Source organism: Cetorhinus maximus, chromosome 13 (genome assembly GCF_964194155.1).
Source record: "Cetorhinus maximus chromosome 13, sCetMax3.hap1.1, whole genome shotgun sequence".
NCBI classification, from domain to species: domain Eukaryota; kingdom Metazoa; phylum Chordata; class Chondrichthyes; order Lamniformes; family Cetorhinidae; genus Cetorhinus; species Cetorhinus maximus.
The window spans coordinates 78,904,556-78,922,182 of record NC_135891.1 but is presented as its reverse complement, the minus strand read 5'-3'; the positions used below and the strand labels follow the sequence as shown (position 1 = coordinate 78,922,182).

The window sequence follows — 17,627 nt, the reverse complement described above, 5'->3', positions numbered from 1 at the left end:
GTGCTGCACTGATGGACATGCAGGCTTTCAAATGTGACGTTAAAGCGAGGCCCTATCTGCCCCCTCAGGTGAATGTAAAATATCTCTAAACATTATTCCAAATAAGAGCAGTGGAGCTATCCCCTGTGTCCTGGTCAATATTTATCCTACCATTAATATCTCAAAAAAACACAGATTAGCTGGTCATTCCCACACTGCTTAATGTGGGAGATCACTGCACACAAATTGGCTGCTGCATTTCCTATATTACAACAGTAAGCATACTTCAAAAGATACTTCATTAGCTGTATAGCACTTTGGGGCATCCTGTGGTCATGTAAGGTGCAACTATAAAATCAATTCTTCCTTCAAGGCACATCACAATGTTATTATTGAAAGGTGAGCCGGACTTGGTGTGAGTTAGGATACTAGCAATATTGTTTTAGATGGGCTCAAGTTTACAGAGGGTGGAAGATGTGTGGATGACCAGAGAGTTGAGTCTGGAGGCTAAGACATGAATGAAGCTTTCAGCAGTACATGGGCTAACGTACGTGTGTGGATGAGAGATAGAATGGGAATAGAAGTCATCTTGGTATTGACCACCTGCTGGTTCTCATCCACATACTGCCTCTGTCCTCAAAAAAAATACTTGACCCCTCTGTTCTTGCAAATCACTTCCTCAGCTCTAAGCTTTGTTTCCTCTTCAAAGTGTTGAACGTGTTGTCACCTCCCAAATCCGTTTCCGTCTTTCCCAGAACTCCATGATTGAATCCCTCCAATCAGATTTCCACCCCTGCCACACTACCAAAATGGCTCTTATCAAAGTCACAAATGACATTCTATGTGAAGGAGACGATGACCATGGTAAACTTTCCCTCCTCACCCTTCTCGACCTGTCTGCAGTCTTTGATATGGTTGACCACACCATCTTCCTCCAATGCCTTTCCACTGTCGTCCAGCTGGGTGGGACTGCACTTGCCTGGTTCCATTCTTACCTATCCTGTCTTAGCCAAAGAATCACCTATAATAGTTTCTCTTCCTGTTCTCACATTGTTCTCCCTGGTGTCCCCCAAGGATCTATCCTTGGCCTCCCCCTATTTCCCATCTACATGCTGTTCCTTGGCAACATCACCCGATAGCACAGCGTTAGTTTTCACATGTAAACACCCAGTTCTATCTCACCATCCTCTCTCTTAACTCTTCCACTGTTGCTAAATTATCAGACTGCTTGTCTGACATTCAATACTGATGAGCAGAAATTTGTGCCAGTTAAATATTGGGAAGGCTGAACCCATTGTTTTCAATCCTTGCCACAAACTCCATTCTCTAGCTACCAACCTCACCCCTCTCACTGGCAACTGTTTGAGGCTGAACCAGACTGTTCGCACTCTTGATGTCATATTTGACCCTGAAATGAGCTCCTGATCAGATATTTGCACCATCACTAAGCTCACTTATTTCCACCTCTATAACATTGCCTGGCTCTGCCCTGCCTCAGCTTATCTGCTGCTGAAACTCTCATCCATGCCTTTGTTATCTCCAGACTTGACTCCTCCCCTGGCCAGCTCCCACCTCCCACCTTCCAACTTCCCTGAACTTAAGGTTGTTTTAAAACTCTGCAGCCCGTATCCTAATTCGCACCAAGTCCTTCTCTTCCATCACCCCTGTGCTTGTTGAACTACATTGACTCCTGGTTAAGTAATGTTTCGATTTTAAAATTCCAATTCTTGTTTTCAAAGCTATATGTGACCTCATGCCTCCCTATGTAACCTCCTCTCACCCACAACCCTCCAAAATACCTACCCTCCTCCGATTCCAGCCTCTAGCACATAGCCGACTTTTAATCACTCCACTAATATAAAAACAATAAATTCTGGAAGTACGCAGCAGCTCCTGCGGCATCTATGGAGCCTGGGATTTTCTCTGCAGATGTTTGCCTGACATGTTGGGTTTTAGCAGCACATTTTGTTTTTATTTCAGATTTCCTGCATCTGCAGTATTTTGCTTTGTATTGGTTTAATCACTCCACCATTGGCTGCTGAGGCCCCAAACTATGGAATTCTCTTCCTAAATCTCTCTGGTTCTCTACTTCACTTTGCTCTTTGAAGTCTCCCCTTTCAAATCTACCTCTTTGACCAGGTTGGCAGCCCTAATGTCTCCTTTTGTGGCTCACTGTCTAATTTTGTTTGATTATGCTCCCATGAAATGTCTTGGGACGTTTTACTAAGTTAAAGACACTGTATAAATATAAAGTGTCATCGGAAGGTCAGTTCAGAAAGTCCCAGGTTTAAATCTATGCTGAATTGACAAATCCCCTATGGGCAATAAAAAAGGTGTTATATTTGGTCTCAGTGCCTGTGAGCAGGAGCATTTCTCTTTCTGATCACTGCCCATTGACAATGTGATTCAATATTAGACGATCACATCTTTAGATTTACATGTGTTGCCCTTCATGGAAGAAAAGCAAGTCACTGTCTCAGTGGACATATAAAGAATAGCCACTGAGATAAAGTCCTGGAGAGGTGGGTTGAGGGCAATGGGCGTTGCGAGAAGGGTACTTAGTACTTGTAGAATCATACAGAGCAGCAGTCAGTGCAATCATGAGAGGGAAGGGAAGAAAGGAGAACAAAACTGAATACAAAGGGTGGAATCGTCCCAGATTTGCACAAAGTGTGGCAGCAGGTGGGAAAATAGTCATTTTACCCACCGGCCACAATTTCGAGCTGTATACTCCCATTCCACCTCATTAATTATGCAGCCATGTGCCGTCTCGCTGGGGTGCAGCCTCAATTTGCCCGCCAAGCCGTTACCTCGCTGCTTCATCACTCGGTGCCATATTTAAACTGCAGCCGCATGCACACTTTTCAATGCTTGCAGCCCAGGGCTGCTCCGGTGAAGACATGGCCCCAAGAAAAGTGCAGCCCCCTGATTCAGTGACACATCCCTGGGACACCTGCTGGACACCGTGGAGGCCCACCGAGCTGGCCTCTACCCCCGCTCTGGTCACAGGAGGGCCATTAGTCTCACCACTCTGGCTTGGGAAGCTGTGGCAGAGGCAGTCAGCGCCAATGCTGCACACAAGGGGTTGGCCATCCAGTGCAGAACGATCTCATCCATGCTGTCAGGGTAAGACAACCATCTCATCACTCTAAACTCACACACTCACAAGCCCACCACACATTTACTGGCATCTCACTCACTGCCAGCTCAAGGGACATCACCGCTCACTCTCTCTCCCACATACCCTCACATCTCCATCTGGCCTCATTTCCTCTGGACACTGCCTCCTCAGCCCTCACCACCTTGAGGCCACTTGCACAGGTCAACATGTGCCCCTACCCACACCCTGGATACCCCTGCTTCCCAAGTACAGCCCTCGCCCTGCAGCCTCTTCCCTTGCCTGAGGCCACTTCTCCCCCTTGCCCAAGCAAGCCCCAGCCCTGCAGCCATTGAAAAGCCCCCCCCGCCTTATGGCTGGTCTGATAGGTAGACACCGACCCGTGAGCCCCCCCAAATGTGATTTGGTGCTGTCTGCGAAGCCTGGCGCTGATGACCATGAGTGCTGCCCGAAGCAAGGTAGGCAAACAAACCTTGAAGTCCCGAGCTGCAAGGAACGTGCCCACATGATCCAGTGTGGGGCAATGATTCCGGTGAGCAGGGCTTATAATGAGATTTTAAAGTATTGAAATTAGGTTCCTGTGTTTGACAGGGGGAAACGCAGCCTGCCATTCACAGGTGGAGTGGATGATCGCAAACTGGTTTCATGATGGCGTGAAACTGATTTTTGGCCTTCTCACCACATTGTCCCCCGCCCACCCCCCCAACCCACCATGATGCTGATGCCGACGCCAACACCAACGGGGACAGGAAATTCCAGCCAAAGAGTTTTGTGAACCACTTAATTTACATGACCTCCCCGCCACCCCACTCCCCTCAGCATTAGAATCAAGTGGTTTGCCCGGCACTCAGTAACATATCTGGGTGTAAATTTGGGCCCAGCTGCCTCCTCCTGGGATCCTTGTTTTAACTCGCTGCACATTCAGGTCAAATTGTATTGAACAGCCAATTTTAAATGGGAGTGTTGTTTTTGGTCTCTGATGGTTGTGGGAGTGAGATTGCCCCAGTTGTAAGCTATCTGTGACTGTTGACTGAAATGGTAAACAGCAATCTCCTGTGAGAGAGCAGATGTCAAGGCCCAACCCACCAGGGACAACCAGGAAAGGCTTCGAACATCTCCATTTGGCTGTTGACAGAATCCTGTCAGCTTCCAGGTTCCGAAGGAAACAGAGTGAGTGAAATAATATTAGATGAATAAATTATCTATTTCATCGAAAAGGTTCACAGTAGTTTGACTTTCTCAAACCACGAGGAGAAACCTGGATTATAGTCTAAACATTGTGAAGGTAACTCATGGCTTTTTTTGTGCTTAAGTTTAATTTTATATGCAGTACACTAATCAAATAACTGCTTGTTGGAATGCTGGTGGAAGGTAGAATATTGGTTAGGACAGTTCCTTTTTTTAAAGAATAATTCAAGGGATGTGGGCATTGCTGGAAGTGATGGATGGATATTTATTGACCTTCTTTGTGAAGGTAGTGGCGATGAACCATCTTTATACCAGGCTTGTCAGGGCAATGAAGAGTCTGCCATATTGTTGTAGAAATGGAGCCACATTGAAATGGCAACTTTCATTTATGTATTACATAACATTGTTAAATATCCCAAGGCTCTTCCCAGCAGCATTAATGGACAAAAATTGATACCAAACCAAAGAAGGAGACATCAGGTGACCGGAAGCTTGGTCAAAGGGGTAGGTTTTAAGGAGCATCTTAAAAGGAGGAGAGGTGAAGGTTTAAAGAGGGAATATCAGAGCTTGGGGAATAGGTAGCTGAAGGTGCAGGGTGAATGACAGAAGGCCAGAATTGGAAGAAGAAAACATTCTTCAAGGGTTGGTGGGTTCTAGAAAACTAGAGACGGTGAGGAGAAAGGCCATGGAGTGAGTTGAAAACAAGGCTAAGAAATAAAATAGAGACATTTGGGAGCTGGGAGTCAGTGTAGGTCAGCAAACGCAGGAGTGATAGGTGAACAGAACTGGTACAACTATATAAGCCAGACATGGTAATAATGATAGGTCTCTTTTACGAAAACATTGGTGAAGTAGTGAGTTTTTATGACAACCTAACAACTTTATGGTCATTTTTAAATGGTACCAGCTTTTCCTTAATAGATTTTTCTTTTAAAATGAAGTTGGCTTTCCAAGCTGCTGAAGTGGGATTTGGAAACTCAGAGCCGGATTTTGGCTACTGAGGCGGATAGCTTGAGTCAGGAAATTTCTTGACTCGCTGAATTCGCCTCAGGTAAAAAGTGTCCAGATACACACAATTTTTACACTGGAGGTGGGGTGGGGGTTGGGGAGGGCGGTGGGTGTGGGATGGAAGAGGCATGAGTTGGCACTGAGTTGTCATGGAAAGTATAAGGGGCCATGCTATGGGGGTGGGTGGTGGGCATGAGTTGGTACTGAGCTGTAAGATGGGCATGGAAGAGGCATGGAGGGCATGGTAAGACCTTTGTAACCTACCTTTCAAAAGGCTCCTGAATCCAGGCTATGGATCATGATCCCTCTGAGGGGCCATGAACCACAAGTCATGGCCCGATTCCACATATTGCAGCCACAATGGTTCATTACCTGCACCCTTATCCTGTGTTGGTGAAAATTGGAAATGCCAGGAATGGGGGCAAGAAACTCAGAATTGGGTCCCACCCACCATTTTTAAATGACTCTGGAGTCATTCTGACTGTGCAAAAACCCAGGCCTCATTCTCTAAATTGCTAGCCCGGCAACAGTCCACTACAGTACCTGTCATGCTTTTCAATAGCGCTATGGAACCTTTAATATCTGCCTGAATGAACAGACAGGGCCTTGGCTTTATATCCTATCAAAACAGTAAAGATCTCTGTGTTAAAGCAGCTAGATTATATGGTCAATAGCAGACTGGGGAGTTTGGGGATTTGGAGGAAGGGACATTATCTTGTGGTGTTACAATCATCCTGAGTTTTAATATGGCATATTATATTAACAAGGAAATACATTATTAATAGAATAATAAATTGTTCCAATATAATGTTACACAGGAAACACTGAGCTCCATTAATTAAAAGATCAACCAGCCTTGGATTTGAACATAGAAACATATAAACTAGGAGCAGGAGTAGGCCATTCAGCCCTTCAAGCCTACTCCACCATTCATTATGATCATGGCTGATCATCCAACTCAATAACCTGCTCCCGCTTTCTCCCCATACCCTTTGATCCCTTTCACCCCAAGAGCTATATCTAACTCCTTGAACATACAATGTTTTGGTCTTAACTACTTTCTGTGGTAACGAATTCCACAGGCTCACCACTCCCTGGGTGAAGAAATTTCTCCTCATCTCAAATATAATGACTTAGGTGTCCAGCAGTCTAATAATACAAGAGGCAGTGTTTTAGATAGATGGGTGTCTGTCATGAAGCTATTAATGTATATAATATTTTGGAAAATATTTTCCTTTTAAAATAGAGGTTTAGTCTGTGGGTGTGTCTTAATTAGATTAAAGCCAGTTAGTCTGGGTGCTTTGATGGGTACTAGTTTTGATATGTAAGAGAGATAGCATCCACTTGCATTTTTGAATAGAGCATTCAAGAAGTGGGGTGAAAACTTGACACCTTTCTAACAGCTACCAAGAAATATGTTTATATTACTAATAAAATTGGTACAATTAATAGGGTTTCATTGTTAAAAGTTAAAGTTCAAGGAGACTGGTGAGACAACGGGAATTTGAATTCAATCAGTGGTGATAGGTATAACTTCAGTAGTTTTCAGGTGTGCAGGCAGAGGCAATATAAGATCAAAAGGCTCCAACTGGCTCCAGAGTAAAAATAACCTCATTTTGAATTCGTAAGGTGAAAATGCTTTGCCTAGTGTTTGGTTAAGTCTATGGGTTGCTGTTGCCTTAATGGAGATTAGTTTGGGAATTTGTTAAAAGTTATGATAGTAGTAATTTGTAGCCATGTGTATATATATTTTTAACATGTGTGCATTAACAAAATGTTTCAATTAGTTTAATGTAAAGCCTCGAGAACTGGTGGTCTGATTCCTGAATTTAGAGTTGCATCTCAAACACAACACTTAAAATTGTAGGTTATGACAGTTGTTTAAAGTTTCCCTCTCATATTTTTAAATAACTCCGCTTTACCAATTGCATCGATCATAACAATGTCTCTTTCTAAACCAGATTGGCAGCTACGATTTCTGTTGAATCCAAAGCAAGTTCAGAAGTTGGATGCAGCAGAAGAGGCTGTCTCGACTGCAGTCTCACTGCTTTCACATGGCAGTGTAGGAGTTCAGAGTGTTGAAGATTACAGGAACAGAAGGCAGAGCTGACATCCAGCATAAGGATAATTTAGACTGCCTCCCTGTTGAGTTGTTAATGTCTGTGGGACACATTGCAGTGGAAGACCCATCTGCTCAATCTGATTCAGCCATGCACAGTGGTAGCACTCTCACCTCAGCATGGCTTTTAGAGGGCAGGAAAGTAGAGTTGAGGTTACAACCAGAAGGGCCATGATCTTATTGAATGGTGGAGCAGGCTTAAGGGGCTGAATGGCCTACTCCTGCTCCTAATTCTTGTGTTTTCTGAACCAGGAGTTTAGGATCACCCACTCCTTACCCATTGTTCAGTTGTTAAAACTGAGGCCCCGTCTGTCCTCACAGGTGGGTGTGAACCATTCCACAAAACTATTTTGCAGGGGAGATGGGGAGTTTGTCCCACTGTCTTGGCCAATATTCATCCCTCAATGAACTTTGCAAAAAAAGATTATCTGGGCATTGTCACATTAATATTTGTGGGAGCTTGCCGTGCACAAATTGGCTGCTGTGTTTCTGCATCAGAACAGCAATTACACTGCACAAGTGCTTAATTGACTGTAAAGCGCTTTGGGAGGTCATGAAATTCATGAAGGGTGCTATATAAATGTAAATCTATGACTCTACTGGGGTGACCTGTTACTGTACTCACTCCTGGCCAGCTTCCCACCTTTCATCCACACAAAACTTGAACTTATCCAAACCTTTGCTGCTTGTGTCCTAATTTGCACCAAGTCTCATTCACCCATTGGCCCTGTGTTCACTAACCTGCATTGGCTTCTAATTCGGTCATGCCTCAATTAAAACTTTTCATTTTTAATTTCAATTGCCTTTCCCTATCTCTGTAACTTCCTCCAGCTCCGCAACCACTCCAAGGTCTCCACACTCCTCCAATTGAGGCCTCTTGTGTGTCCCCACTTTTCTTCACTCAACCATTGGCATCAGTAGGCCCTAAACTCTAATTCCCTCCTTAAACCTCTCCATCTCTCTCTCTCTCTTTTCTCCTCGGTGTAAAATACCCCTTAAATCCGACCTGTTTGATCAGGCTTTTAGTCACCTGTCCAATATCCTCTTATGTGGTTTGGTGTCAAATTGCTCCTATGAAGCAACTTATGATGTTTTGCTGTGCTGTGTGCTATATAAATGCAAGTTGTTGTTGGTGCAACATTCTATGATTTCATACTGGGGTGGCTGGCGCATTTCTGTGCACTCACATTTTTTCCCTACCCAGTTCCCTGGATCAGATCCCGAGATGGTAATCTCTTCCTTTTGCTGCACTCCTACTCAGTCTTCACTTGACAGATTTTTGACTTTACCTTTACCGTCCCCTTCATTGTCCCTTCGCTGTGGACTGCTGCTCTTCTGATCCCAGTCTCCTCTTTCCATTAGGTTTAGGCCATCTAGAATGATCTGTGTACTGGTGTAAAGGGCACACCAATGAAGCAAGCACTCCCTTCTTGAGCTTCATAGAATGTTCGTCCAAATCCAGCAAGGTTATACACACAGGGTCTGATCAGGCTCAGTCCACTGCCTCATGTACTGTGAGCTGGAGTTGCTGCCAAACAAAATCTGACCCTATTAGTATAACATCCTTATTAACTGTTCCTACAAAACATCTCTGCAGTTTCAGGGTCTCAGTTGTTTCCTGTGGTCAACTAACTAACTCAACACAGGTCTGACAGCTGGTGGAACATAGCTGAGCATCTCTCCTGCCCGCAGTCTTCATGCCCAGCAGTGTGGTCAGTGCCTGTCCTCAATTACCCCAAATCACTGTGAAATGGTTCCCTTGACAATGTAATAGCTGGCTATGGGGCCATGATAAATAGCCCGATAGTCTGCCCTGCCATTGGATTCAAGTACACCATCCAGTCCTCTTGTGGCCACAATACCACTGCAGCAATATGTTCAAAATCATTTCATGAAGGCCTCAACTTCTTCCTCAGGGCCTACCTTCAACAATTAAGCAGGTCTCTTGACCTGTCATTGTTGCTTTTGCTCCCCTAAGCATTCAGAAATCTATTGGAAGAACTGTTGCTGTTGTTGTGTTAGCTGACAGCTAATTCAGAATCCTTTATTGTCAACTTTAACAGTAGCTCTCCAGTGGTTAATCAAAATCAATAATCCACTTCCGACAAGTGATCTAGAGCTCCTTGTTTTATGATAGCCAACACAGCAGTTCAACCTATTGAACTAAAGGCAGCTCAGCACTCTTGTGTGCTAATCCTTAGGCCCCGCACACACACACACACACACACACATGGACACCCTACCTCTCCTCCATCCAGCAGCCCTGCCCCTGATCTGAAGCGTAGCTTTTAGCACTCCATTGTTTCTCTATTTAATTAGGGGTGCCTATGATGATATTGCGGCCAGGCTGACTCCCATCATCCAGGCCCCGCTAGTGCCCTAACATAGTGGGATGTGCAATTGATCATACATTCTATACTGGGGTGAATGGTCTGATTTTAATTCATTCACACAATGTGTGCATCACTACCAAGGCCAGCATTAGTTGCCCATCTCTAATTGCAAATTGCCCTTGAGAAGGTGGTGGTGAGCCACCTTCTTGAACTGCTGTGTCCATGTGGTATAGGTACACCCACAGTGCTGATGGAAGGGAGTTCCAGCATTTTGACACAGTAACAGTGAAGGAACTGTGATATAGTTCCAAGTCAGGATGATGTGTGACTTTCAGGGGAACTTGCAGTTGGTGTTTCCAAGCATCTGCTGCACTTGTCTTTCTAGGTGGTAGAGGTCGCGGGTTTGGATGGTGCTGTTGAAGGAGCCTTGGTGAATTCCTGTAGCACATCTTGTAGATAGTACACACTGCTGCTACTGTGCACTTGGGGTGGTGGAGGGTATGAATGTTAAGGTAGTGGATGGGTAGATGCCAGTCTTGTCGATGTACTGGAACAGCTTGGCTCAGACCGTAGCTATTTCTAGACATCAAGTCTTCAGTACAGCATCTAGGATTTTGGCAGGTCCATACCCTTTGCTGCATCCAGTACATTCATCCATTTCTTGATATCATGTATGGAGAACTGAATTGGTTGAAGATTGGCATCTGTGATGGTGGGGACCTCAAAAGGAGGCTGACATGGATCGCCCACTTGGCAATTCTGGCAGGAAACGCTTGCAAATGTTTTAGCCTTTTCTTTTGTGCTGATGTGTTGGGCTCCCCCGTCATTAAGGATGGAGATGTTTGATGTGACAGGAGTGCAGAGCTTAGATCTAATCTGTTGGTTGTGGGATCCCTGAGCGCATGCTGCTTCAGCTGTTTGACATTCATGTAGTCCTGGGGTGTGGCTTCATCAGGTTGACACCTCATTTTTAGGTGTGCCCAGTGCTGCTCCTGACATGCTCTCCTGCACTCCTCAATGAAACTCAACGATCGCCCGGCTTGATGGTAATGGTAGAGTGAGGGATGTGCCAGGCTATAACATTACAGATTGTGGTGGAATACAATTCTGCTGCTGCTGATGGCCCACAGTGCCTCAGAAAGACTGTCTAAGAAGAAGAGACAGCACCTCATGGATGCCCAGTTTTGAGCTGCTAGATCTGTTCTGAATCTAGCCCATTTGGATACAAAATTGGCTGAGTAACAGGAACAAAGTAGTCATGAATGGTTGCTTTCAGAATACAGTAGGGATCCCCATGGGCCAGTGTTAGGATCCCTTCTCTTCCTGGTATATATTAATGGCTTAGTTTTGGTTGTACAGGACACAATTTCAAAATTTGTGGATAGCACAAAAATTGGAAGTGTTGTGAACTGTGAGCAGGATAGTGATAAACTTCAAAAGGATAGAAACAGGTTGGTGGAATAGGCAGCCAAATGGCAGATGAAATTTAATGCAGAGAAGTGTGAAGTGATTCATTTTGGTAGGAAGAGCAAGAGAGGCAATATAAAATAAAAGGTACAATTCTAAGAGGGGTGCAGGGGCAGAGGGACCTGGCTATATATGTGCACAAAATACTGGGGGTGGAATTTTACAGCCCCATCGCGGTGGGGGTGGGGTGGGGGGCGGGGCCTTAAAATGCGGTGAGCTGTTCAAAAGTCCATTGACTTCAGCGGGACCGTAAAATTCCACCGGTGTAAAATTCTGCCCTGAAGGTGGCAGGACAGGTTGAGAAAGCGGTTAATAAAATATACAGGATCTTGGGCTTTATCAATAGGGAAATAGAGTACAAAAGCAAGCAAGTTATATAAACCTGTATAAAACAGTAATTCAGCCTCAACTGGAATATTGTGTCTAATTCTGGGCACCACGCTTTAAGAAGGATCGAAGGCACTAGAGAGGTTGCAGAAAAGATTCACGAGAATGGTTCTAAGAATGAGGAACGTTACTGTGGATAGAGTGGAGAAGTTGGGACTGTTCTCTTCCGAGAACAGAAGGTTAAGAGGAGATTTGATAGGTGTTCAAAATTATGAGGGGTCTGCACAGAGCAGGGAGGGAGGAACTGTTCCCACTGGCAAGAATCAGAGGACACTGATTTAAGGTGATTGGTTAAAAAAAGCAATGATGACAGGGGGAAAAATATTTTCATGCAGCAAGTGGTTAGGATCTGGAATATGCTGCCTGAGAATGTGGTAGAGGCAGATTCAATTGTGGCTTTCGAAAATTATCTGAAGAGAAAATAATTGCAGCGCTATGGGGAAAAAGTGGGAGAGTAGGACTGAGTGAGCTGTTCTTGCAAAGATCTAGCACTGACACGATGGGCCAAATCGTGGCCTTCTGTACCATAACAATTCTATGATTTAGCAAAGTGATAGTGCCACACAATACGATGGATGGTATCCTCAGTGTGAAGACAGGGCTTTGTCTCCTGAAGGACTATGCAATACTTGCCCCTAACAACATGGTCAAATCTGCGGCACATAGTTTGGTAAGCATGAGGTCAAGTAGGTTTCCCCCTCTTATTGGTTATCTCACCACCTGCTACAGAGCCTAGGGCTCAGTGAGCCCTGTCACTCATGGCACTACCGAGCCATTCTTGGTGAATGATATTGAAGCTCCCCACCCAGAGTACATTCTGTGCCCTCGCCACCCTCAGTGCCTCCTCGAAATGGTGTTCAACATGGAGGAGCATTGATTCATCAGCTGGTGAGGGGGGTGGTGTTGGGAGGGGCGGTGATGAAGGGGAGGGGCGATGGGTGGTAATTAGCAGAAGGTTTCCTTGCCCATGTTTAACTTGATGACATGAGAATTCTTGGGGTCCCCACTGTATACATCTGTGCTGTCACTTCTGGTGTACCTGTCCTTCCAGAGGGACAAGACATAATTAGGGACAGTGATGGAGGAGTCTGGGACATTGGGTGAATAAGTACATAGGTGAGTATGACTATGTCAAGCTGTTGCTTGACTAGGCTGTGGGACAGCTCTCCCAATTTTGGCACAAGTCCCCAAGGTGTGAGTGAGGAGGTGAGTGTGTTCTTTTGTCATTTCTGGTCTTTAGGTCGATGCTGGGTGGTCTGTGCATTTTATTCTTATTTTTTCTTGTGACGATTTGATACATGAGTGGCTTGCTAGGACATTTCAGAGGGCAGTGAAGAGTCAACCACATTGCTGTAGGTCTGAAGTCGCATTTGTTCCAGGCCAGGTAAGGATGGAAGACTTCCTTCCCTCAAGGACATTAGTGAAGCAGATGGATTTTTACAACAATTGATGATAATTACGTGGTCACCGTTACTGAGACTAGCTTTTTATTCCAGGTTCATTAATTAATTGAATTTAAATTCCACCAGCTGCCACGGGCAAATTTGAACTTGTGTCTCTGGGCTATTACTCTGGATCACTGGGATATTAGTCCAGTAATATGACCACTATGTTACCATTTCTGTACTCTAAGATTCTACAATTCTATGCTGGGTGGATGGCCTGTTTTTGCACTTAACAACCTGTGATTCTATCATTCTCCTGATTTCTGACACCTTCTTCCATTCTTAGTATGATGTTCGATTTGCAATTATTTCCTGCTATTCATTATTTGCATGGATTGAGAGTTAATGAACGTGCTATAATGGCTGGAGTATACATTGCTTGATATATATGCATTCAGAAAACACATTGCATTGTATAAAAGACCTGGTTATATTGTTGGTAGAATGAAATCAGGATGGAATTGAAGCAACTCTTCCTTCTTTGTGACAGGATATGTGACTTGCTCCTCGTCTTGCAGCAGGTAACGTCAGAATGATCTCTGCAAAGGAAATGCAGAAGAAGAAGCTCTCGAAGGACAGCATGACCCTGCTTCCCTGCTTCTACTTTGTCGAGGTGAGTCACATGCTGTACAATATGTCTCTGGCAATTAATGCAACCTGTAGCTAAACAGTACAGGGAAGATCAGAGTAACTTTCTGATAACATAACGTTTACTCAATATATAACTTTTCCTTCAGGCCCTTCTGCGTTTTACAATCATTTCACTTGGACACAAGCAGGTGCTTCGTACACCTGCCTGCCATTCTATAAATCCTATCTACAAAGCACATACTCAGACTGGTGGCATTCACCGGCACTCAGAAACTAGGGCCAGAATTTTTCATTTGGCTCAAGTGTAAAATCGCGCGCGATGACGTAGGGTGAGCGTCCCAACGTCATTGTGCACTCGCACAACATTTTGGTCGGCGGGCGCACGTTAGAGTCGGCAGTGCACCTCCCGAGAATTAAGAGGGCTTTTAAGCCCATTCACAGCACAATTAACTGGGATTTTTCGATGCCCGTCCAATGTTATAGTTGGCTGGCAGGTGAATCGGCCAGGCAGCCTTTTCATTTTTCTGGAAACTTCATCTAAGGGTGGGATGAGGTTTCCAAGATTAATTTTTAAAAAGAGAAAAATGTTTGGACACAAATTCCAGCCTCCATATGTTTAGGTGACTCATTCTAATACGTGGGCATTTTTTTCAGGCTTTTTAAATCTATTTTTATTGAATTTAAATTCTTCAGCTCCCTGAGGTAGCTCTCTGCCTTCAGGGAGCTTTCATTCTGGGCTCCCCTGAATTCAGCGCTCGCCCTCCTCCGACCCCCACCCCGGCAGTGCTGAGCCTTTCCGCACGCCTTTCATGCCGGCTGGCCGTTAATTTGCCAGCCAGCATGAAACCGCGGTTGGATGCCGATTGCAGCTGCCGCCGACCCGAAAATCCTGTCCTAGGTTATTTATTTTGCAGTGGACATTCAAAAAAAAAAGAGAATTTATGTGATATCCCTTCATAACCTCAGGGCACCCTAAAGCCAATGAATTACTTTTGAGGTGAAGTCATTGTTGTAATGTAGGAAAAGTGGCAGCTAATTTGTGCACAGCAAGAACCCACAACCAACAATGCAATAGTGATAAGATAACCTGTTTTTAGTAATGTTGGTTGAGGTCTAAACATTGGCCAGGCCACTGGGGATAACTCAAAACAAAAACAAAAATAGAAATACCTGGAAAAACTCAGCAGGTCTGGCAGCATCGGTGGAGAAGAGCACAGTTGATGTTTCGAGTCTTCATGACCCTTCAACAGAACTAAGTAAAAATAGAAAAGGGGTGAAATATAAGCTGGTTTAAGGGGCTGGGGGTGGGGGGGTGGGGGGGGGTAGTTGTTGGGACAAGAAGAGATAGGTGAAGAGCCAGTGATAGGTGGAGACAACCAAAAGATGTCACAGACAAAAGGACAAAAAGGTGTTGAAGGTGGTGATATTATCTATAGGAATGTGCTAATTAAGGGTAGAAAGCAGGACAAACAAAATACAGATAGCCCTAGTGGGGGTGGGGTGGGGTGAAGGAATACGAAAAAGGCTAAAAGGTAGAGATAAAACAATGGGTGAAAATACATTTAAAAATAATGGAAATAGGTGGGGAAAGAAAAATCTATATAAATTATTGGAAAAAACAAAAAGGAGGGGGAAGAAACGGGAAGGGGGTGGGGATGGAGGAGAGAGTTCATGATCTAAAATTGTTGAACTCAATATTCAGTCCGGAAGGCTGTAAAGTGCCTAGTCGGAAGATGAGGTGCTGTTCCTCCAGTTTGCGTTGAGCTTCATTGGAACAATGCAGCAAGCCAAGGACGGAAATGTGGGCATGAGAGCAGGGTGGAGTGTTGAAATGGCAAGCAACAGGGAGGTCTGGGTAATGCTTGCGGACAGACCGAAGGTGTTCTGCAAAGTGGTCACCCAGTCTGCGTTTGGTCTCTCCAATGTAGAAGAAACCGCATTGGGAGCAATGAATGCAGTAGACTAAGTTGAGGGAAGTGCAAGTGAAATGCTGCTTCACTTGAAAGGAGTGTTTGGGCCCTTGGATGGTGAGGAGAAGGGAAGTAAAGGGGCAGGTGTTGCATCTTTTGCAGTTGCATGGGAAGGTGCCGTGGGAGGGGGCTGAGGTGTAGGGGGTGATGGAGGAGTGGACCAGGGTGTCACGGAGGGAACGATCCCTACGGAATGCCGCCAGGGGCGGTGAAAGGAAGATGTGTTTGGTGGTGGCATCATGCTGGAGTTGGCAGAAATGGCGGAGAATGATCCTTTGAATGCGGAGGCTGGTGGGGTGATAAGTGAGGACAAGAGGGACCCTATCATGTTTCTGGGAGGGAGGAGAAGGTGTGAGGGCGGATGCGCGGGAGATGGGCCGGACAAGGTTGAGGGCCCTGTCAATGACCGTGAGTGGTAAACCTCGGTTAAGTAAGAAGGAGGGCATGTCAGAGGAACTGTTTTTGAAGGTAGCATCATCAGAACAGATGCGATGGAGGTGAAGGAACTGAGAGAATGGGATGGAGTCCTTACAGGAAGCGGGGTGTGAGGAGCTGTAGTCGAGATAGCTGTGGGAGTCGGTAGGCTTGTAATGGATATTGGTGGACAGTTTATCACCAGAAATTGAGACAGAGAGGTCAAGGAAGGGAAGGGAAGTGTCAGAGATGGACCATGTGAAAATGATGGAGGGGTGGAAATTGGAAGCAAAATTAATAAATTTTTCTAGGTCCCGGCAAGGAAAAAATCAATTTCTGGTGATAAACTGTCCACCAATATTCATTACAAGCCTACCGACCCCACAGCTACCTCGACTACAGCTCCTCGCACCCTGCTTCCTGTAAGGACTCCATCCCATTCTCTCAAACAAAGTCTGTCATAAAGTCTAAATGATGGCATCTCTGACAGTGCTGCACTCCCTCAGCACTGCATAGGAGTATCAGCCTAGATTATCTGCTCAAACCTCTGGAGTGAGACTCTCTGATTCAGAAGAGAGTGCCACCAATTGAAGCACAGCTGGCACAATTCTCAGAATGCAAACAAGTATGGACCATATTGTAATATGAAAGCAGATCTTGTGTTACATAGAATTTCATTGAGTCTATAGCACAGAAACAGGCCATTCAACCCAACTGGTCAAGGCTGGTGTTTTTGCTCCACACAAGCCTCCTCTTCATCCAATCCCATCAGCACATCTGACTGCTCCTTTCTGTCTCATGTGCTTATCTAGCTTCCTCTTAAATGCATCAACGCTGATCTCTACAACAACTCCACATGGTAACAGGCTTCACATTCTAACCCTCCCTTGGGTAAAGAAGTTCCCCATGAATACCCTTTTGGCTTTATTGACCTTGCCAATATAACATACACGCCTCACATCTTAACAGTGCTTTAGTTACGCAAATATCTGGCACTTAAAACATAAGGAGAAAGACTAGGTCAATTAGCCCAATTTGGTGATGAATGAATGATCAGTTGGCCATAGGCAATGGTATTCAAAAATACAACTTCCAGTGTAAATGAGAGAGGATTTGCTGACATTGAATAATGACTGTAAGAATCTACTCTATCATTCAATGAAAGAGATGGATGTACAAGTCCAGGATTGTGTAGCTTCCCCGTCTCTCACAAGCTGGCGCAGTTGGGTGATAAAATATAAGCTAACTGATACTGAGCCTTACAGACTATTCTGTAAATGGAGGCTCGGCTCAGCTGATCCTTACAAGCTGGGGCAGATTACGAATGAAAGGGCAGGGGGTGGGAATTAACTGGTGATTGTCTTCACAGGGAAGGAGAAGCCCAGCACCCAGTACAGATCCTTGTAAAATGAGCCCACTCTGAGAATGAATGAGGAGAGCTGGTCACTTGGCAAAGACAATTGTATTGAGTATTAGCACTGGGGCCCTCCGATCGCCCATGCAGTACATTGTTTTTTCAAGAATTTCTCAGCTTTTCTGCTGAAGCTATAGTAATATTCCAGTAAATCTGTCCTGCTCCCCCTCAAAGCTAATATATCCTTCCTCGGG

At 44.9% G+C, this 17,627-nt stretch overlaps 1 protein-coding gene across 1 annotated transcript in view; it reads left to right on the top strand.

Moving 5' to 3' along the window:
- LOC144688735 (phospholipid phosphatase-related protein type 3-like) overlaps nucleotides 1-17,627 on the top strand; it is a 103,683-nt gene that overhangs the window by 12,732 nt on the left and 73,324 nt on the right. The window contains exon 2 of the mRNA XM_078555630.1: nucleotides 13,535-13,657. Coding sequence (XP_078411756.1) covers nucleotides 13,577-13,657 — 81 coding nt within the window. The 5' untranslated portion in view covers nucleotides 13,535-13,576. The remainder of the gene's footprint in view (nucleotides 1-13,534; nucleotides 13,658-17,627) is intronic.